The 27,151-nt window shown below is 41.4% G+C and overlaps 1 protein-coding gene across 1 annotated transcript; it reads right to left on the bottom strand.

The window, feature by feature from the left end:
* Positions 1 to 341: 341 nt before the first annotated feature.
* On the bottom strand, positions 342 to 17,597 carry LOC137024160 (tripartite motif-containing protein 16-like protein; the record flags this gene model as incomplete). Its single annotated transcript, XM_067391378.1, has 4 exons — positions 342 to 895; positions 13,005 to 13,051; positions 13,135 to 13,308; positions 17,424 to 17,597. Coding segments are annotated over 4 exons (949 nt in total), but the record flags the coding sequence as incomplete, so codon positions are not given.
* Positions 17,598 to 27,151: the final 9,554 nt, after the last annotated feature.

The raw sequence follows: 27,151 nt of genomic DNA, 5'->3' as shown, positions 1-27,151 counted from the left end.
AAAAAGAGATTTAAAATGATTTATTAATGTACGTTTAAAACATGAATCAAATAAACAGTTTTAAATGTGTGTATTTATTGATGCGTGTAAAAATGTCCATTTCTGTGTGAATGATTAAATTGAAGAATTGATTGTTGATGTTATTTTTCAGTGGGTTAGTGGATCTAAATCTGTAAGTGTCACTCCTGCTCCTCATAACGACACCACATGACACAATATACATGAACACTGAGTTCAACATTTATTACAATATTTCAACATTTACTTCATCATGTGACTCTGAGTCATTAACACACATTTATTGTGTCCTGATATTTCAGTGTTAAAGTCATGAAGAGACTCTAAAACAGTTTCACTGATGATCCATAATAAACCCAAAACCCAGGATAGAGCGGTTGAGTGAATGTGGTCTGGACTGTGTGGATGAGGATCATTGTGTCTCCAGAGACGCTGTAGAAGGACAGAGTTCCTGCACTGTGATCCACATACACTCCTACTCTATAGTGTTTCTTCTCATTCACTGTTCTGCTGATGATGGGCTTTACAGGGAGATCAGTCCGTATGTAATTGTATCTGAATGAGTAACTGTCAGGAGAGCAGATCAAACTCCAGGACTGATCATTAAATCCAAACAAACACTCATCACTCTCTCCCTTCCTCCTGATGCTCTTATATGACACTGATATACACACAGCACGTCCACTCCACTCAATCTCCCAGTAACAGCGTCGATCACACACACTCTCTTCACACAACACCTGAAGATAACGATCAAATCTGTCTGGATGATCAGGATACGACTCTGGTGTGTCAGTGTTAGTAATCACTGTGTCCCTCTCAGACAGATGGAGCTCTTTATTCACTGTGTTCGGATCCGCAGTGATCCGATGGGAATCTGATCGAGATAAAACACATCACAATCAGGAATCATCAATCTGTCCATCTTTTAATCTACACTGTAAACATGATTTCTGCTGCTTGTTAAATGAACTTCATTAAAATGAGTTAAAGCACACAATTACTGCACATTCTGTCCTGATTTAATGGAGTAAATCCACTTAAACACGTCAAACTGAAGTTGACTTCATCATTATTGGTGTTGAAGGAACTGAAACTGGGCAGTTCCCAGCATGCTTTGCTCTGGTCTGGATCTATCACAGAATCTGAGGAGTTCATGTAGGATTTGTCTCAGATCTGAACTTGATTTAGGATCTTCTGGTCTCTAGTTGTGAATCTTAAAGCCTCCATCAGTTCGGTGATCGACTCTCAGGTCTGTTACCAAGAGCAGCTGCTGTGAAGAAACGCTCCAGATTCAAATGGAGGATCAAAACAGCTTTAATGAAGTTTGATCAAAGCCTGGCACTGTATTTCACCAGTCTGTCATTATTCATCAGTGTTTTGTGTTCAGAAAGTCTTTCCAGCGCTGATCTTCATAGTTCATCATTAACTCTTTCCCTCCAAACACAGGATTTTCCGGGTTTCCATGTTTTCTCTGTTACACACTGTTACACATCATCTGAATGAGTACAGACTCTGCTTGATCAAAACTCATTTATAAACTCATGATTTTGATCATGAATCATCATCTGTCTGTGTCCATTATCTTTTCATCTCCCGATCTCCAGCGGAAACACTTCAAAATAAAAGTCCCGGTATAGGAATAATAACTCAAATGGAGGAAAATTATTTAAATAGCTTAGATTTGTTCACTAGTATAAGTATTAATTAAGTGTGTGTTTTAGTATTAGTTGTGTACTTATTTTGTTTTCTTTTTTTAAATAAATATTTTTTTTATAATGAATTAGTTTTAATAATGAAATAATGATTTTTACAGTTTCAAACACTGTTGAAGTTATGACACCAGTGGGGTTGAGCTACAGTGTTTCTGTCGAGTTAGGATGCTTCTGTAACACACTTTTGAGGTTCTGACTGAAACTGCCATGGCACCAAACAGATGAGAGGATCTGAAGTTAGGATCTGATGTAATGTGTGTGTTGGATTACGAGGACTGAATACTACCATCATTACGGGGACATTTAAGTTTGAGGACAGGGATCATGTCCTTGTTATTCAGATGTCATTTACAAATTCCCAGAAGATCCCTTTTAATTTTGGCACCATGTCCTTATATCCCACAAAACCCTGAAATTTCACTATACAGACCCTGCGTCCCAATGTCCATACTATCCATCCTAAATAGTGTGTGAGATTAAAGGGTTAGTTCACCCAAAAAGGAAAATTCAGTCATTAATTCCTCTCCCTCATGTCGTTCAACACCCGTAAGACCTTCGTTCATCTTCAGAACACAAATTAAGATATTTTTGATGAAATCTCAGTTTATGACTTATGACTTAAGTCATTGTTATTCTCTTCTATAAATCATCAGAATCAGAATCATCATGAATGATAAAGTCATCTAACATCATGATTCTGTCATGCTGGACACATGAGAGAGAAGATCAGTTCAGAGAGAAAGATTGTGTTATTCTCTTCTATAAATCACCAGAATCAGAATCATCATGAATGATAAAGTCATCTAACATCATGATTCTGTCATGCTGGACACATGAGAGAGAAGATCAGTTCAGAGAGAAAGATTGTGTTATTCTCTTCTATAAATCACCAGAATCAGAATCATCATGAATGATAAAGTCATCTAACATCATGATTCTGTCATGCTGGACACATGAGAGAGAAGATCAGTTCAGAGAGAAAGATTGTGTTATTCTCTTCTATAAATCAACAGAATCATCATGAATGATAAAGTCATCTAACATCATGATTCTGTCATGCTGGACACATGAGAGAGAAGATCAGTTCAGAGAGAAAGATTGTGTTATTCTCTTCTATAAATCACCAGAATCAGAATCATCATGAATGATAAAGTCATCTAACATCATGATTCTGTCATGCTGGACACATGAGAGAGAAGATCAGTTCAGAGAGAAAGATTGTGTTATTCTCTTCTATAAATCACCAGAATCATCATGAATGATAAAGTCATCTAACATCATGATTCTGTCATGCTGGACACATGAGAGAGAGAAGATCAGTTCAGAGAGAAAGATTGTGTTATTCTCTTCTATAAATCACCAGAATCATCATGAATGATAAAGTCATCTAACATCATGATTCTGTCATGCTGGACACATGAGAGAGAAGATCAGTTCAGAGAGAAAGATTGTGTTATTCTCTTCTATAAATCACCAGAATCATCATGAATGATAAAGTCATCTAACATCATGATTCTGTCATGCTGGACACATGAGAGAGAAGATCAGTTCAGAGAGAAAGATTGTGTTGTTCTCTTCTATAAATCACCAGAATCATCATGAATGATAAAGTCATCTAACATCATGATTCTGTCATGCTGGACACATGAGAGAGAAGATCAGTTCAGAGAGAAAGATTGTGTTATTCTCTTCTATAAATCACCAGAATCATCATGAATGATAAAGTCATCTAACATCATGATTCTGTCATGCTGGACACATGAGAGAGAAGATCAGTTCAGAGAGAAAGATTGTGTTATTCTCTTCTATAAATCACCAGAATCAGAATCATCATGAATGATAAAGTCATCTAACATCATGATTCTGTCATGCTGGACACATGAGAGAGAAGATCAGTTCAGAGAGAAAGATTGTGTTATTCTCTTCTATAAATCACCAGAATCATCATGAATGATAAAGTCATCTAACATCATGATTCTGTCATGCTGGACACATGAGAGAGAAGATCAGTTCAGAGAGAAAGATTGTGTTATTCTCTTCTATAAATCACCAGAATCAGAATCATCATGAATGATAAAGTCATCTAACATCATGATTCTGTCATGCTGGACACATGAGAGAGAAGATCAGTTCAGAGAGAAAGATTGTGTTATTCTCTTCTATAAATCACCAGAATCATCATGAATGATAAAGTCATCTAACATCATGATTCTGTCATGCTGGACACATGAGAGAGAAGATCAGTTCAGAGAGAAAGATTGTGTTATTCTCTTCTATAAATCACCAGAATCATCATGAATGATAAAGTCATCTAACATCATGATTCTGTCATGCTGGACACATGAGAGAGAAGATCAGTTCAGAGAGAAAGATTGTGTTATTCTCTTCTATAAATCACCAGAATCAGAATCATCATGAATGATAAAGTCATCTAACATCATGATTCTGTCATGCTGGACACATGAGAGAGAAGATCAGTTCAGAGAGAAAGATTGTGTTATTCTCTTCTATAAATCACCAGAATCATCATGAATGATAAAGTCATCTAACATCATGTTTCTGTCATGCTGGACACATGAGAGAGAAGATCAGTTCAGAGAGAAAGATTGTGTTATTCTCTTCTATAAATCACCAGAATCAGAATCATCATGAATGATAAAGTCATCTAACATCATGATTCTGTCATGCTGGACACATGAGAGAGAAGATCAGTTCAGAGAGAAAGATTGTGTTATTCTCTTCTATAAATCACCAGAATCAGAATCATCATGAATGATAAAGTCATCTAACATCATGTTTCTGTCATGCTGGACACATGAGAGAGAAGATCAGTTCAGAGAGAAAGATTGTGTTATTCTCTTCTATAAATCACCAGAATCAGAATCATCATGAATGATAAAGTCATCTAACATCATGATTCTGTCATGCTGGACACATGAGAGAGAAGATCAGTTCAGAGAGAAAGATTGTGTTATTCTCTTCTATAAATCAACAGAATCAGAAGTGCAGCAGGACCTGCCAGTTTAAATGATAGACATTCAAAGCTAGAAACATCAAGAACATCGTATTTGTTCATAATTGTTCTTAAAGAGCACAGCCAGACCACCACCTCTGCCAGTAAGACGAGGTCTTGTCAGAGAACTATTTCCAGGTGGAGTTAAAGGTTAAGCTCAATGAAAGCATCAGACGTTTGCAAGGTTTCAGTTAGAAATAGTAAATCCAGATTTCTAACTATAATGTCATTCAGCAGCGTACGCTTGCCTGTCCAGGAGCGAGTGTTCAAAAGAGCACAGTTGTGTCGATGGGGCACATGACGAGTAAGAAGTGTCTCTGGTTAAAGGGATGGTTCACCCAAAACTGAAAATTACCCCATGATTTACTCACCCTCAAACCATCCTAGGTGTATATGACATTATTCCCTCAGACGAACACAGTCAGAGTTATATTAAATAATGTCCAATGTTTATAATGGGAGTGGATGGTGGCCCAAAATTGAAGTCCAAATAATTGCACCAATCCATTATAAAAGAAGTCCACACAGCTCTGGGGGGTTAATAAAGGTCTTCTGATGTGTTTGTGCAATGTGTTTGTGCAAGAGAAATATCCATATTTAAAACTTTATTACCTGTAATCTCTAGCTTCCGCTAACCGTCTGTAATGAGGGGTCAACTGAATGAGGATCCATTTGCAGCTTTATTTAATAACAATCGTAGTCGTACAATACAGGGTCGATGAACAGCAGCCAGGGCAATGGAGATAAGACAGTAATCAGAGTAGCAAGGCAGGCGTGGGGTCGAGGCAGGCAGAAAACAATAGTCCATGAAACAATGCAAAGGGTCAGAGGTAGGCAGCAATAATCCACAAGAGAAAGAACAGTCCAAGGTCAAACACAGTAATCCAACAAGAGAAAACACAACGCTCAGAAATGTTAGCCAGGGCAAGAACAAGACTTCGCAACGTGTCTGTGTGAAACGGCCTCTTAAATAGTTCAGGTAACAAGGTGCAGCTGGGCTCGTGATCAGAGCCAGGTACGGGGCTTCTGGGAAATGGAGTGTGTGAGTGAAAGTCAGTATTCCGGTGATGGCGACCTCTGGTGGCGATCGGGGGGAACCACAGAGGCCGGATTCATTACACCGTCATATGCGCGTTCATGAGAAAGTGGAGTCCCAGCTTATGATGTAAGACAAAGGGACGGGCATTTTTCCAAAATATTGTATTAGAATATTTGGGCTCATAAAAAAAAAACAACATATTCAAATTATTTAAATGACGTTAAAAGAGAAATATGTTATTTTTTATATTCATCAAGTTTTTGTAACCATTTCTGAACAAGCTTACAATTAGGCAATATACACAACAAGCTTACATTATATCTTAAACTTTTCTTTTAGTTCAAAGCATTAAACATTATGTGCAAACAAATATAAAGAACAACAATTATTTAAAGCTCAAGCAGCGCAAACGAGAAAAACACTAATAACCCAGCAAACAAGGGACGTCCCCGGACGTCGTGAACGTCCATTTAGGTTCGCAGTAGGTCCGCTTTGTAACGTTCGCTGAGGGGCGTTCAAATGACGTTCAAGTCCTTGCCAGTTTGCGAAAGTCCTACTGACGTCCCTCATCTGATATTTCCCTAACAACACTTGCAAAAACAGGTTGATAAAGCCTTTTATCAACAGACCTGACACCTTGCAACTCAGACCAAGGACAAATTAAACTAAACCTATTGGATTTAAAAGAGGTCCTGTTCCTTAAAAATCCCTTTAAACATGACAATGGATTTTACAGAAACCATGACTGTTTTGTTGTGCAGGTTGATATCATGGTTTTACTGCAAGTTAAAATAGTAGGTCTATTTGAATTCAGGTCATTCTACAGGAACATCCACTTTTGGTATGACAAAATGTCTTAAAATGTATTTCTTTTTCTAATGTTTAGACCACATTATTATATTACACATTGACCTTATGAATACAAATGGCAGCATAATGAATTTTTATATATTTATTTATTTTATTTTTTTTTGTCACTGGTTACCTTATTCTCTGGCATTTTGAAACGTGTTTATGAAATATTATTTCTCAATTTTTTTCAGTTCATGCAGTCAGAGTTACAGAATAATAATGATAATGCAAAAAATAAGGAGATTTTTTTTTTTTTTTTTAATCAGGTTAGTTAAAAGTGTGATTGAATGATGTTAATTAAATTGCACAACCATGTATTTGCTATAACAATGAAAATATTTGAAATACAGTTATAAACAAGTAATGATGCAATCCTTTACATTAATTCTTGAGTGTAGCAGAATTCAATGGATGTAAAATTATTATCATGTCATATATGACACATTTTATTTAATGTGACAAAACACAGTGACACAATGAATCACCAGTGACGTATACATAAGCATATAAACTATAATTAAAGGTGCCATCGAATGAAATATTGCATTTATCTTGGCATAGTTGAATAACAGGAGTTCAGTACATGGAAATTACATACAGTGAGTCTCAAACTCCATTGTTTCCTCCTTCTTATATAAATCTCATTTGTTTAAAAGACTCTGAAGAACAGGCGAATCTCAACATAACACTGACTGTTACGTAACAGTCGGGATCATTAATATGTACGCCCCCAATATTTGCATATGCCAGCCCATGTTCAAGGCATTACACAAGGGCAGCCAGTATTAACGTCTGGATCTGTGCACAGCTGAATCATCAGACTAGGTAAGCAAGCAAGAACAACAGTGAAAAATGGCAGATGGAGCAATAATAACTGACATGATCCATGATAACATGATATTTTTAGTGATATTTGTAAATTGTCTTTCTAAATGTTTTGTTAGCATGTTGCTAATGTACTGTTAAATGTGGTTAAAGTTACCATCGTTTCTTACTGTATACACGGAGACAAGAGCCGTCGCTATTTTCATTTTTAAACACTTGCAGTCTGTATAATTCATAAACACAACTTCATTCTTTATAAATCTCTCCAACAGTGTGTAATGTTAGCTTTAGCCACGGAGCACTATCAAACTCATTCAGAATCAAATGTAAACATCCAAATAAATACTATACTCACAGGAATCGATGCATGCATGCAGTATGCATGACGAACACTTTGTAAAGATCCATTTTGAGTGTTATATTAGCTGTGTGAACTTTGTGTTTGCTGTTTAAGGCAGTCAAGAGCTCGGGGGCGGGGAGCGCAAGATTTAAAGGGGCCGTGCGCTAAATTGGTGCATATGTAATTATGGCTCAAAATAGGCAGTTAAAAAAATTAATTAAAAAAAAATCTATGGGGTATTTTGAGCTGAAACTAGGGATGGGCATTTCAAGCAAAAATACTATTCGAAAATCGTTGGGAATTATTCGATTATTATTCGAAAATCGCACCCCTCCCCTGCACGCACGCATGCACACACTAACAGAGAGAGGGAGAAGGAGAGAGAACGTTCACGCTTTCAATCTGTATGATATTGATAAACCGTTTAATTCATTGGAGAATATGCTGTCTTAACTCAAGCCATATAATGATTGTAATGTGCTAAAACATATTAATATGTTCGTTAATATAAGTGAAAGTAAAATCCACACGGCCATTCATAACAGTGCGAAGCAGAGCGAGCGCTTTCAATTAATTCCTACGTTGAGCTTCTGTAGGAATAAACGGAAAACGCTCGCTCTCCGCCAGTGGACTATCAGTGTCGCTCGCTCGCTCGTGGTGTTCGCCTCGCTTTTGTCCAGACCGGCCATAGTGGACATGCACAATGAATGACCGAGGGGATTTTACTTTCACTTTCAAATTAGCGCCAATTCGGGAGCGATGACAAGTGATGATACCGATGTTGTTCCTGAACACCGGCAACACCGACTATCACAGCAAGCCTACCTCAAGTCATATTGATTTTAGGCTGCCTAAACGCGTTATATCATTGTGAACAGCTTGAATGACGGCACGTGTGTTGTGTGAACATTGATTTTAACATCTCTGTTATATGGCACGCTTGTCTATGTCCTGCTGTTGTCAGTTTTGACAGCTTTTTAGGTGCGTTTTTGGCAGCGCGCGCGCCACCCTCTGGTTACATGAACGTGTCACCATTGAAAACATGAGGATTTTTTTAAGATGACAATCGCACAGCCTTTTCAATATTCTATAATTAAATCTAAAACTAATTGAATATTCAAAAATCGTGACACATCCCTAGCAGAAACTTCACATATATGGTCAGGGGACACCTGAGACTTACATTACATCTTGTTAAAACTGGTTCTAGGGCGCCTTTACTAAATTTTTACATTTGGTATACAATCAAAGACTATCACTGACATTAGTGAAAGCAGTCAGTAAAAGATCATAAACAACATTTTAAAACTGTCTGTAAAATACACTGTCTGTAAAGTCGCTGCTTCTCAGCTGCACTCAATTTAGCCAAATACCCTTAATTTAGTCATATCTGCCCAACAATGAGAACATTAACAATGAGAAAGAAAAGTTAGAATCATGTAATCTTAGCGCTATTTTATGCAAAAGAACTTAATGAATAGCTTTAAATAAAGTTCATCTATAAAAAGGTAACACTTTTCATGAAAAATGCATTTTACAAAATGGCTGCTGTGAGGTATCAATCCACATGTTGTCAATCATGATATATTCACTAAAACAAGTAATGTAATCCATTTATATTCTATTTTTTTAAATTCCCTAACAATAAAGTAGGTCACACCAGTGACTTCAACTAAAAGCTTCATATGAAATTATGATTTTCTAATTAAAATTTCTGATAACTGAAAAGAGATAGTGGACTTTTCATTGGCCTTTCTTCATGGATCTTCAGGAAATAGGAAGAAGGAAGTCAAGTGATGTCATCAGTGTGATTTTTTTCTTTCAAAAAAAGAGATTTTTGTTAAAGGTAACACCAGTGACACAACACCAGGGGACCACTACATTCATTATATATTTTACAATATTTATTCAGCATTTTGGTTTTTTTATGTCATTTACATCATGTATTTGATAGTTATGCACACATTATTGTATTTGAAATGGTAGAAAAACCTGTTTGTGAGCTCAAAATAAAGCACTTTCCCTCTGTACATGACTGTGAGGACGAGAGCTTCTGTGGTGTTTGGAATTATTAAAATTAATTAAAAAACAAATATTGCCACATTGATGCTCAAGAAGGTTTAATTGTTCAAACATTATTGTGTCATATTAAAATATATAAAAAAAAATTGTAAACCTAAAGTGTTTTTCAAGTGTAATGTGTCTGTAAATTCTAGGGACAGAAAAGTGGACGTTTCTGTAGAATGACCCAAAATCATGTTTCACATTTTAGCAAGAATCGTGCAGCCCTAGATGCTGATTGGCTATATTTTATTTTATATAGAGACAGAGTGACACGCGTCATAATCTGAAAACCACGCCCACCGGGGGGAAAACAATCCAACCGTCTCCACTGACATTGTATAGCGTGAGGCTGCCTCTTTGTCATTTCTGACCTATAACAAAAAATAGAACAATGTCTAAAAGCTACAAGGTGTGCAGCAAATATATAAGCTGAAGACCCAAAAAAACTAATGTTTGAGGACACAAAAGTGGATACAGACAGTGAGACAGAGCGAAACAGGTCATATTACTATAAGAACTACACTGGAGGGGAACGTATTCGGCGACAGGTGAAATAACTATTTGACATGATTAAAAATAATGAATGTTTTTTTTCTTTGTTCGTTTAGCATAACCTGTCGCTGATTACGTTCCAATGTTTTCCCTCCAGTGTGGGCGTGGCCTAAATGCGCTCGGTCTCTATACTGAAATACTACATGAACCCGCCTCCTGTGGACGATTTCTCGATCACCCCAGAACTGAACTGGAGACACGCTGACAGACAGGAGTGGACTCTATTGACCAGCCGCCACTGAAACACGTATAAGAACATTTTGATGTGTACTGAACTAACATTACATTTCCTCTAAAGCTGAATGCACAGTTATGTTCACATTATGTAGTGATACGCTACTTAAATCATCTCTGAGAGAAAATGAGCCCCTGGTGGTGACCGGTACTGATAACTAGTTAAAAACGCCTCATAAACTGGACAAATCATGTTTCTCTGTAAATCTAGTGTTGTTCTGTGATGTTTGTTTGGGGCTTAAAATATATCATTAACCTGATAAAAAAACAATTAAAGTCTAAGAGATGAGCTCAGTAATATAGTCAAACAACTGTGTTTTTTTAATCTAAAGCTCTTTCACATACTCGATTTATCTTCTCCTACCCTCCTTTGACAATGCAGAACTGAAAATTAAAATCTCTCTTCATCTGGAAAGAAATTCCTCATGTCAGCAACCTTTCCTAAAGTCTCATCCAAAAAATAATGGATCTCATCTAAAGAGTAAACCTGATCACAACCAGGGAAATATCTGACAGATCTGAAACATCAGATAAACACCATCCTCATCCTCAGCCTCATTCATTTCATCCTCACCTAATTTTAGTAATTTTTTTCTCTAGGCCGACATGAATTTCCCTTCCTGACACTATTCTGATCTTCAGAGCTTCCAGATTCTGTCACTACACAATCCCTGCTTCTCCGGCCCTCCATCCCCACAACATCATTTATTTCAGAGATCTGCACTTCAGCATCTCCTTCAACTAGGGCTGTAGCTAACCATTATTTTGGTAATCCAGCAATCGTTCAATTATTCTAACGATTACTCGAGTAATTCGAGGTTTCAGATATTTAAATACACATAAGTACTAGAGACAATACATTTAGAGTTTGTAAAATATACACTGATGTCTATGGAAGCTGCAATAATAATCCTGTCCATTATAATTAGATGACACGTTATATTCATATCAGAAACATATTACATACTGTGAGTAAGGCAAGCAACTATAAAGTTTACTCTGTTCTTCTCCCAGTTCACTGCATACTTACATCCATCCATGTATTTTGAAAGAAGTGGATGAATTCACGTGTTGTAAATCTGACAGATCTATTCTCCTGACCGCGGCATAAACAAACATGGCGGCGCTCGTCGCGCATATAGCTCAACTACTAACATGATCATTATAAAGGTGCTTACACAACAAAACACATTCACTTACACATATGACTTACAATAAATATATAACATAATAATAATTGATTCATGTAAAGTATAAAAAAAGCAATTAATCGTATGGTTTTATTGAACAAAACTGTCAAAATACATATTGTATTGAATTGTAAAAGTAATGTTCTTTATGTATTATAACAAATGCCCACAGAGGGGGCCAGTGGCCTGGCGATTGTTTTTACACTTTACAGCGTGATCTAATCCTTGTTTAATATTGGCTTACAACATTTATTTCAAATGTCCAATTAATCTTTAACATTTGGCCATTTCTTTACGACAGAAATGCTAAAACCACTGTCATTTCTTGAACAAGAACATGAGGACTTAAAAGAGGACATAAACTTTTATTTTGAAATCGTGAAACATGCTGTATAATGTATTCTCCTGCTTTTGCTAAGGTTTATAGATGACTTACCTTACAAATCTGATTAAATGTTGCACATTGCGTTTCCAGATGAACGTTAAAAGCAATCCAAACTCATAGCATATGCAAAGATGGAGTATGAGACGCGAATTTAATTGAGGAACCGATACAGCCCTACCTTCAACCATTCGCTCATTCTCAAAAGTTAACTCCTTGTCTTTCCTTACACTCTCAGTAGGAATCTCCTCATCATTCCTTACATTCTCAGTATTAATCACTTGATCTTCATGTGGATTCACTTGCACTTCAGTTTTGATTTCACTCGGGCCTGCCTCAGCTCTAATACGAGAAGATAACCTTACATGCCTGAGAGCACCACATAAAAAAAACAACCTCATCTCACCTGTGCTCACATATAATATATACGACTTGCCTTCATACATGCATCATAACGACACATTAAGAGTCTGCGAGTTTAAAACATAAATACTGGTTGCCTAAATGACAGCACACATTTAAAATACTTGTCACTAATTGTTCATCTAGTTGTTCATCCTTGAGAAAAACCACCACCACTTTGTTCATTCAGGACGCAGAAACTCTCATGTCTCACACATTCGGCCACCTCCAACAGCACTTCTTCCACAGACTCTCCAGCATTTATGACACACCTGATGCTGTGACGGAGTGACAGAGATGACGCCTACACACTCACGTGTGACACCATCTCTGTGTGTGTGTGTGTGAGAGAGAGAGTGTGTGTGTTTGTAGACCTACACTTTCGTAGTCCTGCTGTCATCATGACCTCTCCTCCATGATCCACACTATAAACACACAAACACACATTAACGTAGATCTGCATCATTCACACACACGTTCAGTTTGTCATTATTAGTGTTTGACATACTTGAGTATCTGCAGTTTACAGTTTGGATCCTCCAGTTTGTGGTTGAGCAGCTGCACTCCTGATTGTCCTGGGTGATTGTAGCTCAGATCCAGCTCTCTCAGGTGTGAGGGGTTTGAACTCAGAGCTGAAGACACATAACCACAGCCTTCCTCTGTCACCATACAGCCAGACAACCTACAGACACACACAGATCATCTACAGACACACACAGATCATCTACAGACACACACAGTCAGATCATCTACAGACACACACAGTCAGGTCAGATCATCTACAGACACACACAGTCAGACCATGTTGAAAATCCCTATGAGACTGTTGATGTCACTGAAGCCCCACCCACTTTGACAGCTACAGCCTGTTGTGACCTGTTGTGCAGTATCCTAAGAGTCATTTACATGGTCCTTCAAGCCGAAGCTGATTGTTCCAATGGACCAAGATCGATCAATCAGCCAATGCCATTTATCATCTTGTCAACAGTCTTCAAGACAGACCAAGCCTCCAGTCTATCTTGAGGACTATGAGAGGACACTTCCTAGTTCGAAGCCTTCTCGTACCAGTCCTTTAGTTTCCTCAGCCCCAGTCTAGAGCAGTACCTGATCTTATTCTGAATCTTGTGACTCTCTCTTACTGGAGATGAAGGAGCTTGTTATGGAATTGGGTCAAAGTGTGAAGCAGATAAATAGTATATTAGATAGCAGATAAAGAGTTAATTGTATGTGCTCTTCAGGGATCATATGGTCCTGTTGAACTTGATGGTAATTCCATTAGGAGAGAGTTGCATGAATTTTGTGATGCCTCTGAACAAGCTTATGGGTCAGTAGCCTGCCTGAGCATTGTAAACCATGAGAGTGAAGTTCTAGTCTCCTTTGTGATGGCACAATCAAGAGTTGCCCCTCCTAAATCAAATTCCATACCTCATCTTGAATTGTGTGCTGCCCTCACCAGGGTTCAGTTAGCAAATTTGTTGCAGAGGGAACTTGATCTGCTTATTCAGCAAACAAAACTGTGGTCTGATTCAAAGACTGTCCTCAACTGGACTCATTCTGATTAGGGATGTCGACTTACACAAATTTCCATGATCGATCGCTGTTTAAATTAATTATCAATTAATCGATTAATCGCTAACTTTAATACTGTAATATGCATCTACTGTAGTGGCATATAACCAACATCATGACAGGGTGTGCAAATGCTGCTCAAAACACCATGTTCCTCAACAAAGAATGACAAGGGATTTTAATCTAAATAAAGGCCTAGTAGGATTGTAAAATGAGTCGATGTGATTAATCATATATTAAATAAAATATTTAATAATCAAATATAACGACTAATACAACATGTCAACAACGCCGCCTCAGGTGCGTGCTTGTCAGAATGTGTACTGTTGTGAACGTGCTCTAGCTGGAACAACGCACTTAAAAAAAGGAATCTAAACCTAATCAATTCACAACGATTTATTAAAATAGTTTTCTCATTGATGTTATGTAATATGACAGTCCCAATCATAGTCTTTATTAGTTGTGCATTGCTATTTGAGCTGCGCGTGCTGAAGCTGATCAAGGCACGCATTAATTCTTAACCAAATGCATCCTATATGAGATAAATCAGATAGCCTATAGATAGGCCTGCACAAAATAAACAAAATATTACAACTTACATTTGCACAAAAGAAAAGGCTGTGAATGCGCAAACTTTTAGTCATGGTGAAGGTGCAACTCTAGCTGTAAAATGGTCCCAAACATAACTTCGGAGCACTTGCTTCTTTTTCCCCGTGTCTGCTTTACATGTTTCGCGGTTGAGCAGCATACACGCTCATGAACATGCTTAACCAACGATCGATTAGTTTTATCAATTAAATGTATTATCGACAAATAGTCAATCGTAGATTAATCGATGACATCCCTAATTCTGATACATGTCACTACAGTATTTGTTGATAATCGCATTACTGAAATCCTAGAACAGGGGTCTCCACAGTCCTGCAGAGTTTGGGGTTGGAGCTAAACTCTTCAGGACAGTGGCCCTCCAGGAACGGGTTTGCAGACTCCTGTCCCAGAGCACTCTACTCCTGAACAATGGCACTATGTTGACACGAACAGCAATCCAGCTGATGACATCAGCAGAGGCAAGAGCCTTATTGATCTAGCCAAGATTAACCATTGGAGTCTAGGCCCTTCTTTCCTTTATTCTGACCAAGATCAGTGGCCAAGATTCCCTGACAGGATTGAGAACTCAATTGATGCTGCAGAGCTAAGAAAGCCTTTGTTCTGTGGCCTCACTAATGCTGAAGAGAACCCTTTGACTTTCAATGTTCAGCAATATAAATCATGAAATGAGCTCACTCTTCTCTTGACAAGACTCGGATTCAACTTCTCTTCTTGCAACAGGCCCAAAGAAAGGATTTTGAAAGGAGTGGGAGTTTTTTCCCCGTCTAAAAGGTTTTTTTTTTGTATTGTTTTTCCATTTAGTAGTCAACTGTATAACATTTCACCTGAGTTTGATCTCCTCAAGACTGAGAAGAGATGGGGACTACTTTTCAAATGTTAAACCACTAGGTGTGTTCAGGTAGAACTGCTGACTAGTGTTGATGCTGACAGTTTCTTGATGGCACTACGTCACTTTGTAGCTCATTGAGGACAACCTTATGAAGTGATCAGCGATCAAGAAACTCATTTTCATGGGGGTGAAAGTGAGCTGAAAAGTGCCTTTGACCAGCTAAGTCCAGTTTTACAGGAAAAGTTGTGGAATCATCACATCAAATTCACCTACAATCCCCCTTATTAAGGGTGGGAATCTTTAGGCACTTCACGATCTGATCTGATCCGATTCCGATTCTGGGAGTCACAATCCGATTCCAAAACGATTCTTTATCCACTTTTTTTCTTATTAATTCGTTTTGTAAACTTATTTATTTTTATTTAATACATAGTCTATGTAATTATAAGAGCTTTTTAAATAATTACTAGCTTAAAAAATAATGAATAAAATTGTATGTTAAGATTTTTAAATATAGGCTATAAACAGCTTCAAAACATAAAAGCAAGTAGGCTAGTCTATATAATAATAAAGAGGAACAACGAAACATTACAAGCAATAAACAAAGAGTGCTTTCAGCATTTAAGAGTATCTGAATGTTTTCTATTCAAAAGCTGTGAGGGATTTTTCTCTTTCTCAGCTTTACTGTTGTTTGATTATTATTGACGTCATCATAGACAGTGGAAGAATAAGCTGCATTCATAATAATGCACAGATCTCTCTTGACAAATAAGATGTTTTGTCCTGTCTGTTTAATCTCTTAAGATATCTAACTGACTGTGTTTACATTAATTTCACATCATAAAAGCATTTTGAGATGCAAGTAGGCTACATTTAAACACTTAAACGGAGTCACACAGCCATTTACGTGAGCGCCCTTCACAAAGCGCATGTGGAAATTGAAAGCAGACTTCTGTCAGTGAGTTTCAAATTTATAAAATATAAGCCCATAGCACTCTAAACAACATAAATGATGCCCTTGTAGAGCATTTTTAAGGAAAATAGGCCGACCAACGGGCAAGAACCCAAGCTGCAAGTGCGTTTCTCTCACAGCGCATATCGTGTGCAATGATGAACCACGCGAATGTCCGCGCAATGGGCACGCATGTAATTCGCTCTAGCTTTTCCGAACTGTACGAAAGATTATTTTATAGAAGGTTCGAGTGGTGTGTGTATGAGAGGAAATGGAAACAAGCTGGCAGTGTGTGTCCACTGGTGCGGAGCAAGCGTATTCAGTTCATTCCTATGGAAGCTGAGCATCTTCAGGCTCGTGAGAGTGAAGTTGAACATCCATAAGAAGGAGTTGAAAACGCTCATTCTGCTCTGCACCGTATACGCACACGCAGTGTCATCTCACAACTGCGGTTAAAAATAAGCTCAGAATCGATTCTGAAATTCTCAGAATTGATCCAGAATTGTTCTAGAGAGAATCGCGATGCATCCATTTTTTTCTCCCACCCCTACCCCTTATGCTCCACATTTTGGAGGAACGTGGGAGAGGGAAATCTGAGCTACTTTAGGCAGTTGTAACCGAAGAGGTCCTAACAACTGTATTTGGCAAAGTTTAAGAAATATAGAATTCTAAACCTTTAGGATATGTCTCTTCTAGTGCACATGATTTGGATACTGCTACTCCCAATTTGCTCAATTTTGCCCAATTTGCTGACAAACACACACACAGATCATCTACAGACACACATGAACATTGTGGCCGTCTGACTGTAAATTATTTCTAATATGTTCTTAAATACCTCAGGATCTGCAGCTGACAGTTGGGACTCTTCAGTCCATCAGAAATGAAGGTGACACCAGAGTCCTTTAGGTCATTGTTACTCAGATCCAGCTCTCTCAGGACAGAGTTTGAGGATTGTAGAGCTGATGACAAACTGTCACAACACTGAGCAGTGAGATTACAGCCAGAAAATCTGGAAGAGATGAAATATTAAAATAAATAAATAAAACAATAAAGACATGTACAGTGGGTTTCCAGTTTTCTGCCCGCAGGAACGTAGGATGACATGATCTGAACACTGAATCACAATACAATGAGCTCCTGAGAGTGTGATAATCTGATCACTTTATCATTCAGATTAATATCTGAAATCAGATGAGCTCCTGACTGTTTCTTCAGAATATTAGAAATTTTGAAAAATGTAATAAAGTTTTCTGAGGGTATAAAATATAAAAGTTTTGAGAGACTCTCCAGACAGCTGTGCATTTACTTATTTACCATAATTGTTCATTTGATAAGTATTTTTATTTTCCCACTATTTGGTGGTTCAGTTGTATTAGTTTGAGTCAATGGTGTTCACAGGCACAGTAACTTGCTTTGCTTTATTTTGTTTTATTAACTTTATTCAACATCACAGCCATTCAAGATGACAAGTTGAATAAATGCTTGATAGGTAGTTTAAGCTTTACAGTGATGAAGAGACAGAGATTAATACACTGAGTCACATGTGTGGAAATCAAACACAACCCAGTCACGTGTGAAACTCGCTGGTGAAATCACCACCAGGTGGCGCAAAGGGACGGTCGACGCCATTGATCAGATCCTTTAAAATTACGTTAACGAAATAAAAGATCTCTTAATGAGTGCATGTTAGGGGTTGCACCGACTAATCGACTTTAATGCTCTGCCGCTTTAAGCATGACGTCGACTGGTCGCTGGTCATGGCCTATAGAGGGCGCAACAGGATCAGAAATCTGTGAAGTCCAAATTTATGCTCCATATCTTCAAGAGCGCTCCACAAGACATGATTGATTATACCATCTGGATTCTCAATATTGATCGGATGAATGTAGAATTAACTCTGTCACTAATGTGTTCATATAAATGTAATCTTTACTGAGCTACTTTATCTGTATCTGATTTAAGATGAGCAGAAATCTGTGAGAAATAAAACGACGCAAAGACAAAAGAACTGATAAAAATAAGCTGTTATATGGGAGCAATATTTGTATCATAAGCCATATCTGTGCACAAGGAAAGCTGCGTTCAGTCTCAGCTCGAGGTTCAGACTAAAGCCTGGTTATACTACAGTCGGGAGAAGGACTGCTTGTATTTATACTACAGAGAGTGTAGCTGGGCTCCTCTCGGTGGACGTGTTCCACACATGTGCAGTAGATCTCTCTGAACAGTAAACACACATGGAGTATGGCACATCATTATTAGTGCACATCTGTCTTCATATAGTTTTAATGAGGGATTGTAAGAGATGGACTAAATACTCTCCAGACTGACAACATACTGTATTTAAACTATCATATTAAACACAAGCTCTATTTGATTACATTTATTACTGTACATTTCTAATACCTTATTTGTTCGTTAATGACATCATCATCGACTAGTTGACATTAATCTCGACATTAGACTCGACTTTAATCACATAAATGTCGACTTTAAAAAAAATCTGAAGTCGTTCAAACCCCAGTGCATGTTGGGAATGAAACTCTCTGTCAGCTGCTTAAAGCTGCTGTCCGTAACTTTTTTTGATTAAAAATGTTCCAAAATGAATTATTGAGCGAAGCCATAACCAATCACTGTTTAAAACTCTCTCCTTACCTTAGCTTGATTCAACGGTAAGCTTGTAATAATGTTTTATAATCTGACTGATACTGGCAGGAATTCATGGGAAACACGAGTTTGCTGACGTTTGTCTTTGCGTCATTTCGTCATGTCAGTAAACAGAAAGGAGTCCTGGCTAGTAGGCTATATGACGTGTGCGGTGGATACTCCTGTAGCGCATCATTTGTAGCCTCTTCTTACAGCAGCTGGAATGGATTTAATCTTGGGATGGAGGCTTGAAATCCAGAAAGTTCAAATCCACAATCATCACTGACAACTGTGGTAAAAAGTAAAAGACTTCAGACTGCGGAGAGCCAAAAAAAAGAGTAAATGTTGGCAGGGCTTTTGAAAGGTGGCGTGACCAAAGGGAGATGGCTATTTTTCTGCTGGACAGGTTAACAATTCGAAAACAAAGTATAATGATTTGCACTATTGGCAGCGCGATTTATTGTAAAACTTTTTGTCAGAACAAAAGTGGACGACATGTTACTTCTTCAGATGACATTTTCTGGTGAAACTTCTTATTTTTTGACACATACAAGACGTTGAATCAGTAATTGTGATGTACAGTGAAGATCCACACTGGTGCGTTGCCAATACTCCTGACAGCCCCCCCACACATAGCTTCAGCTGCTCCTCAAAACATTAGATTCATCCGCTGAGGAGCCGTGCCGAAGCACAACCCACGTAAAGATGATAATTCCTCAAATCACTGCAATTACAGGTTTAAAACAGAGATGGCAACAAAGAGGCGAAACTTACGGACTGCAGCTTTAAGCTCTTTTAAGTTCTTGTTTAAAAGTCCCAAAGTGATATCAACATTTACTATTTATTTCACTATTAATCATCATCTATGAACTTACAGCTCTGTGGAAATGAATTTATGTCTGTGAGTGACTAGTTTTCTCACAAGTGCATAGATATTAATTGGGCAAAATACACATTATTACACACAATAAACTTGTTTAAAATTGTGTTTCAATGAGGCACTGATGAGATGTGTGTCAGATTCACTCCTCACAGTAAAAGACTAAAAACAGCACTGTCAGCAGGATTTCATAATAACCTACTCTAAAGGCGGCACAAGCTCATCTGCCGCTCTAGACAAAACACTGTCGTGCCGCCCACACTTCACACTCACAATTAAACTCCATCTCTGAGATGCATGTGAAAGACTGGAGGTGTTGTTTATTGGTTTATTAATAAACTTGCACTAAAATAAAAGCATGTACAAGCATGTTTTCGAATTTTTGAATCTGCAACATCAGAAAAATCATCAAACAACCACTGCAAACGCTGTATTATATAGTAAGAAGAATATGTCCTGGAAGATTCAGGAGAATTCCCGTGAGCCACTGATAAATTGGGCCGGCAGTAGCGTACTTCCACATAAAGACAATTTAACACTGAACACACAAAGCACAAGTCTCTAGTTCATTTTCAATGAGAGACACACAAAAGAGTCAAATCGGCAGTAGCGGTGAAGCAACTGTTCTCACACCGAAAATCCTGTCACTTGCACAGCTCTTCGTTATAAATATATGGCATGTATAAATATTAGGCACATAAAAAAGTGAGCTGTGTGACCTCTCCTCCTCTTTCTCTCACACACAGATGGAGGGTGAACTCCAAGGTAAAGCTAAAGAGATGCACTTCCCCTTTAAAAACATGAATTACATTTCCTTTAATAGTTTCAATTTACCTGTCGTCGCACAACCTACACAGCCCAGCATAAACACTCCTGATAAATCATTTGTTATTAAAGTGTCTACGTTCACAAACCACTGTTAATTTGAACAGAAAAATAAGCATACTGTAAAAGGGATTTGGCATGGCAGAAAGAGCAGAAAGAGCTCCCTCTATAATCACTAAAAAGTTGTCATATTAGGCTACTTTTGGTCCACTTACATTATTCTGTGTGCATAAGATAACTTAACTTAGATAACATAAGATAACTTAATTTAAGTTAATTTAAAGGTTTTTTCCCATTGTTTTAATTTTAGTTCTAGTATAACAGAATGCAATGCAATTATGATTTTTGTCATAATCATAATCATGCAGCCCTACTAGACCACGACAAAAACATGAATAATTCTGATAAGCTGCGATTCTAATGTAAATCATTTGCTGTTTTGTTTGTATAATTACTCCAGTGAACTAGCTGTTGTTGTGTTTGTATTCATTTTCAAGACCCTTCACTTGTTTGTTTGTTTGTCTGCTGTGTATGTTCCTATATTTGTAAATCTTTCTATAAGAGTGACTTTTTGTGAACTGACTTGTATAGTATTTTACTTGTATGTATCTTGTTTTTGTATTTATGCTTTTATTTTGAAGTATCTTTTATACTGGTTAAGGTTCCCTGTCTTGTTAGTAATTTTGTTTGTAATTTTTATAGTCTATTAAATTTTTTTTCTTTTTTTTCCACCTAACCTCTTAATTTATGTACCTTATTCTTGTGCCCATATGCCCCTTTGTATTATTTGTAATCTTACATAATTAAAATTTTCTAAATGACTTAGTAAAATTAAGTAATTGTTAGGTTTTTATTTTATTTTGGTCCCAGTTCCTGTAAATTTCCTGTCTTAGTTTGTGTTGTCTTGATAAGTTTCCTGTATTTTTGTTAACAATGCAACCTATTGTATTCAACCGGTTCTTTGTTGACTCGGTGTCTGTATATGTATGTACTCCATTTATTTCCTTGTATGTTTTTACATCTATTGTATTTGTCACTTTTGATTTATTCAAGTTTTACTGCTGCAAGTAGATCCTACTAAAGACTATATTATATTGTCTGAGCTGGCTCTTTTCAGCCCTTTGTTTAATCCTTTATTGGCTGCAAACTACAGCTCAGATCTACTTTGGGCTTCCTGTATGCCAATTCTGCCTCGATGTGTCAATCCCCTGGCTTTGATTTGAGCCTTCGACTCCAACTTAACCTATTGACCAATAGATTCTAATATGGCCAGTCATTCTTCAAGCTTCACAAGGCAGACCTAAAGGGACAAGGAAAACCAGTCATCACCCTGGTTGTGACATGGACTTCCTGTCCAATGGCTTTGGCTTCCTGTCCTTGCCTTGTCTGTCCACCTCTTTGGCTCTATTGTTGCCCTTTCTCCCACCATCTTGGCTTGCAAAGTACCTGTTGCCACCTTGATAGGCCTGGGACCTCACCTACAACTTGTCCACCTGTCCATCCTACAAATCCATTGTGGGCTTGCATCCTGGTGATCTTTTCCTGCCAATTCTCCCTGAATTATGTCCCCCTCCCCCCAACCCGATCATGCTTGTTTTCAGCTCCACATCCTCTTTCAGAAAGCCAACAAGCCAACTTCCCTCTTTGGATGAATGTTCATGTTTTTGTTTATGTAAACATTTGTAATTATTTGTTCTCTTGTGAATGCTTCAGTAGTTTCTGAGAATAAATAAAAGCTTTAAATATTGTCATTTATGCATTTTTATTTAGAGTCCGAGGGGTAGAGTCCGAGGGGTAGAGTCCGAGGGGTTAGGGTTAGGGTTAGGGTTAGGTTAGGTTTATGTAAAGTCCAATAAACGGGCTCCAGAGGAGCCCGAATATGGTTGTGCACTGTCCATTCTATCAACTGGCCGTTCCACACGCACAAGAAACCGAGAATCAGGAATGCCCCCATCGATAGCCCACTGTCCACTCTCCGGTCCACCATACAAAACAAAAATAATCATGTATATTTACAGTATAAGCAGGAGAAAAGAAAGAGGGATAGTCTCCACCTCTGAAAAAGATCCTTTATAGATGTAAATAAATGTTTGTGAAGAAAATAGAAAAGAGAGGATAGTTGTATTACAGTAACTCCTTAAGGAGTTAACTGTACTTCACTCCATTGTGTTTTAAAGAAGGTGGTCTGCTGGTTAGTCACAAGTTTGTAAGCCCCCATGAATCGTTTAAGATAGTAGTTTTACAGTAATTCTGTGTGAGATTAACTGTACTTCACTCCAGATTATAGAGAAGGAAATGTATGAGTTTGAAGCCCTCTATTTTATACTTGTTTTTAATCCCCATGAACTTTTTTAATATATTTATGTATTTATTTATTTATATATTTATTTATTTATTTATTTATTTATTTATTTATAACAATCACCATTTTAAGGTTTCTGATGTATCCATTAAAGAGTCATGAATGAATAATATATGTATTTTTAATAAAATGATATAATAATCATGTTGGGGTAAAAATCATGCGGGTTATCGAGACCCGGGCTACATTCGTATCCGGTTCGTGCGGCAGAGGGTAAAAATCATAAGGGGTGAAGCAAAACCAAAAAAAATTACTGACGGTTAGGTTTAGGTTTGGGGTGTGGATGGGGGTTAAGACAGTAGCAGGCTAGCCATAGGAGGGGTCATTGCTCCAGGTCCACTAACGGTTAGGTTTAGGGAAAGGAGCGGGCTAGCCATAGGAGGGGTCATTGCTCCAGGTCCACTATCGGTTAGGTTTAGGGAGAGGAGCGGGCTAGCCATAGGAGGGGTCATTGCTCCGGGTTAGGGTTAGGGTTAGGGTTAGGGGTTAGAGTTAGGTTTATGTAAAGTCCAATAAACGGGCTCCAGAGGAGCCCGAATATGGTTGTGCACTGTCCATTCTATCAACTGGCCGTTCCACACGCACAAGAAACCGAGAATCAGGAATGCCCCCATCGATAGCCCACTGTCCACTCTCCGGTCCACCATACAAAACAAAAATAATCATGTATATTTACAGTATAAGCAGGAGAAAAGAAAGAGGGATAGTCTCCACCTCTGAAAAAGATCCTTTATAGATGTAAATAAATGTTTGTGAAGAAAATAGAAAAGAGAGGATAGTTGTATTACAGTAACTCCTTAAGGAGTTAACTGTACTTCACTCCATTGTGTTTTAAAGAAGGTGGTCTGCTGGTTAGTCACAAGTTTGTAAGCCCCCATGAATCGTTTAAGATAGTAGTTTTACAGTAATTCTGTGTGAGATTAACTGTACTTCACTCCAGATTATAGAGAAGGAAATGTATGAGTTTGAAGCCCTCTATTTTATGCTTGTTTTTAATCCCCATGAACTTTTTTAATATATTTATGTATTTATTTATTTATATATTTATTTATTTATTTATTTATTTATAACAATCACCATTTTAAGGTTTCTGATGTATCCATTAAAGAGTCATAAATGAATAATATATGTATTTTTAATAAAATGATATAATAATCATGTTGGGGTAAAAATCATGCGGGTTATCGAGACCCGGGCTACATTCGTATCCGGTTCGTGCGGCAGAGGGTAAAAATCATAAGGGGTGAAGCAAAACCAAAAAAAATTACTGACGGTTAGGTTTAGGTTTGGGGTGTGGATGGGGGTTAAGACAGTAGCAGGCTAGCCATAGGAGGGGTCATTGCTCCAGGTCCACTAACGGTTAGGTTTAGGGAAAGGAGCGGGCTAGCCATAGGAGGGGTCATTGCTCCAGGTCCACTATCGGTTAGGTTTAGGGAGAGGAGCGGGCTAGCCATAGGAGGGGTCATTGCTCCAGGTTAGGTTAGGAGGCCAGGAGGTTAGGTTAGGCCAGGGTTAGGTTAGGCCAGGCCAGCCAGGCCAGGGCCAGGCCAGGCCAGGCCAGGCCAGGCCAGGCCAGGCCAGGCCAGGCCAGGCCAGGCCAGGCCAGGCCAGGCCAGGCCAGGCCAGGCCAGGCCAGGCCAGGCCAGGCCAGGCCAGGCCAGGCCAGGCCAGGCCAGGCCAGGCCAGGCCAGGCCAGGCCAGGCCAGGCCAGGCCAGGCCAGGCCAGGCCAGGCCAGGCCAGGCCAGGCCAGGCCAGGCCAGGCCAGGCCAGGCCAGGGCCAGGCCAGGCCAGGCCAGGCCAGGCCAGGCCAGGCCAGGCCAGGCCAGGGCCAGGCCAGGGCCAGGCCAGGCCAGGGCCAGGGCCAGGCCAGGCCAGGCCAGGCCCAGGCCAGGGCCAGGCCAGGCCAGGCCAGGCCAGGCCAGGCCAGGCCAGGCCAGGCCAGGCCAGGCCAGGCCAGCCAGGCCAGGCCAGGCCAGGCCAGGCCAGGCCAGGCCAGGCCAGGCCAGGCCAGGCCAGGCCAGGCCAGGCCAGGCCAGGCCAGGCCAGGCCAGGCCCAGCCAGGCCAGGCCAGGCCAGGCCAGGCCAGGCCAGGCCAGGCCAGGCCAGGCCAGGCCAGGCCAGGCCAGGGCCAGGCCAGGCCAGGCCAGGCCAGGCCAGGCCAGGCCAGGCCAGGCCAGGGCCAGGCCAGGCCCAGGCCAGGCCAGGCCCAGGCCAGGCCAGGCCAGGCCAGGCCAGGCCAGCAGCCAGGGCCAGGCCAGGCCAGGCCTGCAGCTCAGGCCAGGCCAGGCCAGGCCAGGCCAGGCCCAGGCCAGGCCAGGCCAGGGCCAGGCCAGGCCAGGCCAGGCCAGGCCAGGCCAGGCCAGGCCAGGCCAGGCCAGGCCAGGCCAGGGCCAGGCCAGGCCAGGCCAGGCCAGGCCAGGCCAGGCCAGGCCAGGCCAGGCCAGGCCAGGCCAGGCCAGGCCAGGCCAGGCCAGGCCAGGCCAGGCCAGCCAGGCCAGGCCAGGCCAGGCCAGGCCAGGCCAGGCCAGGCCAGGCCAGGCCAGGGCCAGGCCAGGCCAGGCCAGGCCAGGGCCAGGCCAGGCCAGGCCAGGGCCAGGGCCAGGCCAGGCCAGGCCAGGCCAGGCCAGGCCAGGCCAGGCCAGGCCAGGCCAGGCCAGGCCAGGCCAGGCCAGGCCAGGCCAGGCCAGGCCAGGCCAGGCCAGGCCAGGCCAGGCCAGGGCCAGGCCAGGCCAGGGCCAGGCCAGGCCAGGCCAGGCCAGGCCAGGGCCAGGCCAGGCCAGGCCAGGGCCAGGCCAGGCCAGGCCAGGCCAGGCCAGGCCAGGCCAGGCCAGGCCAGGCCAGCCAGGGCCAGGGCCAGAGCCAGGCCAGGCCAGGCCAGGCCAGGGCCAGGCCAGCCAGGCCAGGCCAGGCCAGGCCAGGCCAGGCCAGGCCAGGCCAGGCCAGGGCCAGGCCAGGCCAGGCCAGGCCAGGCCAGGGCCAGGCCAGGCCAGGCCAGGCCAGGCCAGGCCAGGCCAGGCCAGGCCAGGCCAGGCCAGGCCAGGCCAGGCCAGGCCAGGCCAGGCCAGGCCAGGCCAGGCCAGGCCAGGGCCAGGCCAGGCCAGGCCAGGCCAGGCCAGGCCAGGCCAGGCCAGGCCAGGCCAGGCCAGGGCCAGGCCAGGCCAGGCCAGGCCAGGCCAGGCCAGGGCCAGGCCAGGGCCCAGGCCAGGCCAGGCCAGGCCAGGCCAGGCCAGGCCAGGCCAGGCCAGGCCAGGCCAGGCCAGGCCAGGCCAGGGCCAGGGCCAGGCCAGGCCAGGCCAGGCCAGGCCAGGCCAGGCCAGGCCAGCCAGGCCAGGCCAGGCCAGGCCAGCCAGGCCAGCCAGGCCAGGCCAGGCCAGGCCAGGCCAGGCCAGGCCAGGCCAGGCCAGGCCAGGCCAGGCCAGGCCAGAGCCAGGCCAGGCCAGGCCAGGCCAGGCCAGGCCAGGCCAGGCCAGGGCCAGGGGCCAGGCCAGGCCAGGCCAGGCCAGGCCAGGCCAGGCCAGGCCAGGCCAGGGCCAGGCCAGGCCAGGCCAGGCCAGGCCAGGCCAGGCCAGGCCAGGCCAGGCCAGGCCAGGCCAGGCCAGGCCAGGCCAGGCCAGGCCAGGCCAGGCCAGGCCAGGCCAGGCCAGGCCAGGGCCAGGGCCAGGCCAGGCCAGGCCAGGCCAGGCCAGGCCAGGGCCAGGGCCAGGCCAGGCCAGGCCAGGTCAGGCCAGGCCAGAGGCCAGGCCAGGCCAGGCCAGGCCAGGCCAGGCCAGGCCAGGCCAGGCCAGGCCAGGCCAGGCCAGGCCAGGCCAGGCCAGGCCAGGCCAGGCCAGGCCAGGGCCAGGCCAGGCCAGG

Source organism: Chanodichthys erythropterus, chromosome 2, assembly GCF_024489055.1.
Source record: "Chanodichthys erythropterus isolate Z2021 chromosome 2, ASM2448905v1, whole genome shotgun sequence".
In the NCBI taxonomy this organism is placed as follows: domain Eukaryota; kingdom Metazoa; phylum Chordata; class Actinopteri; order Cypriniformes; family Xenocyprididae; genus Chanodichthys; species Chanodichthys erythropterus.
Note: the sequence above shows the minus strand (reverse complement) of the source record. Positions and strands in the feature narration are given on the sequence as shown.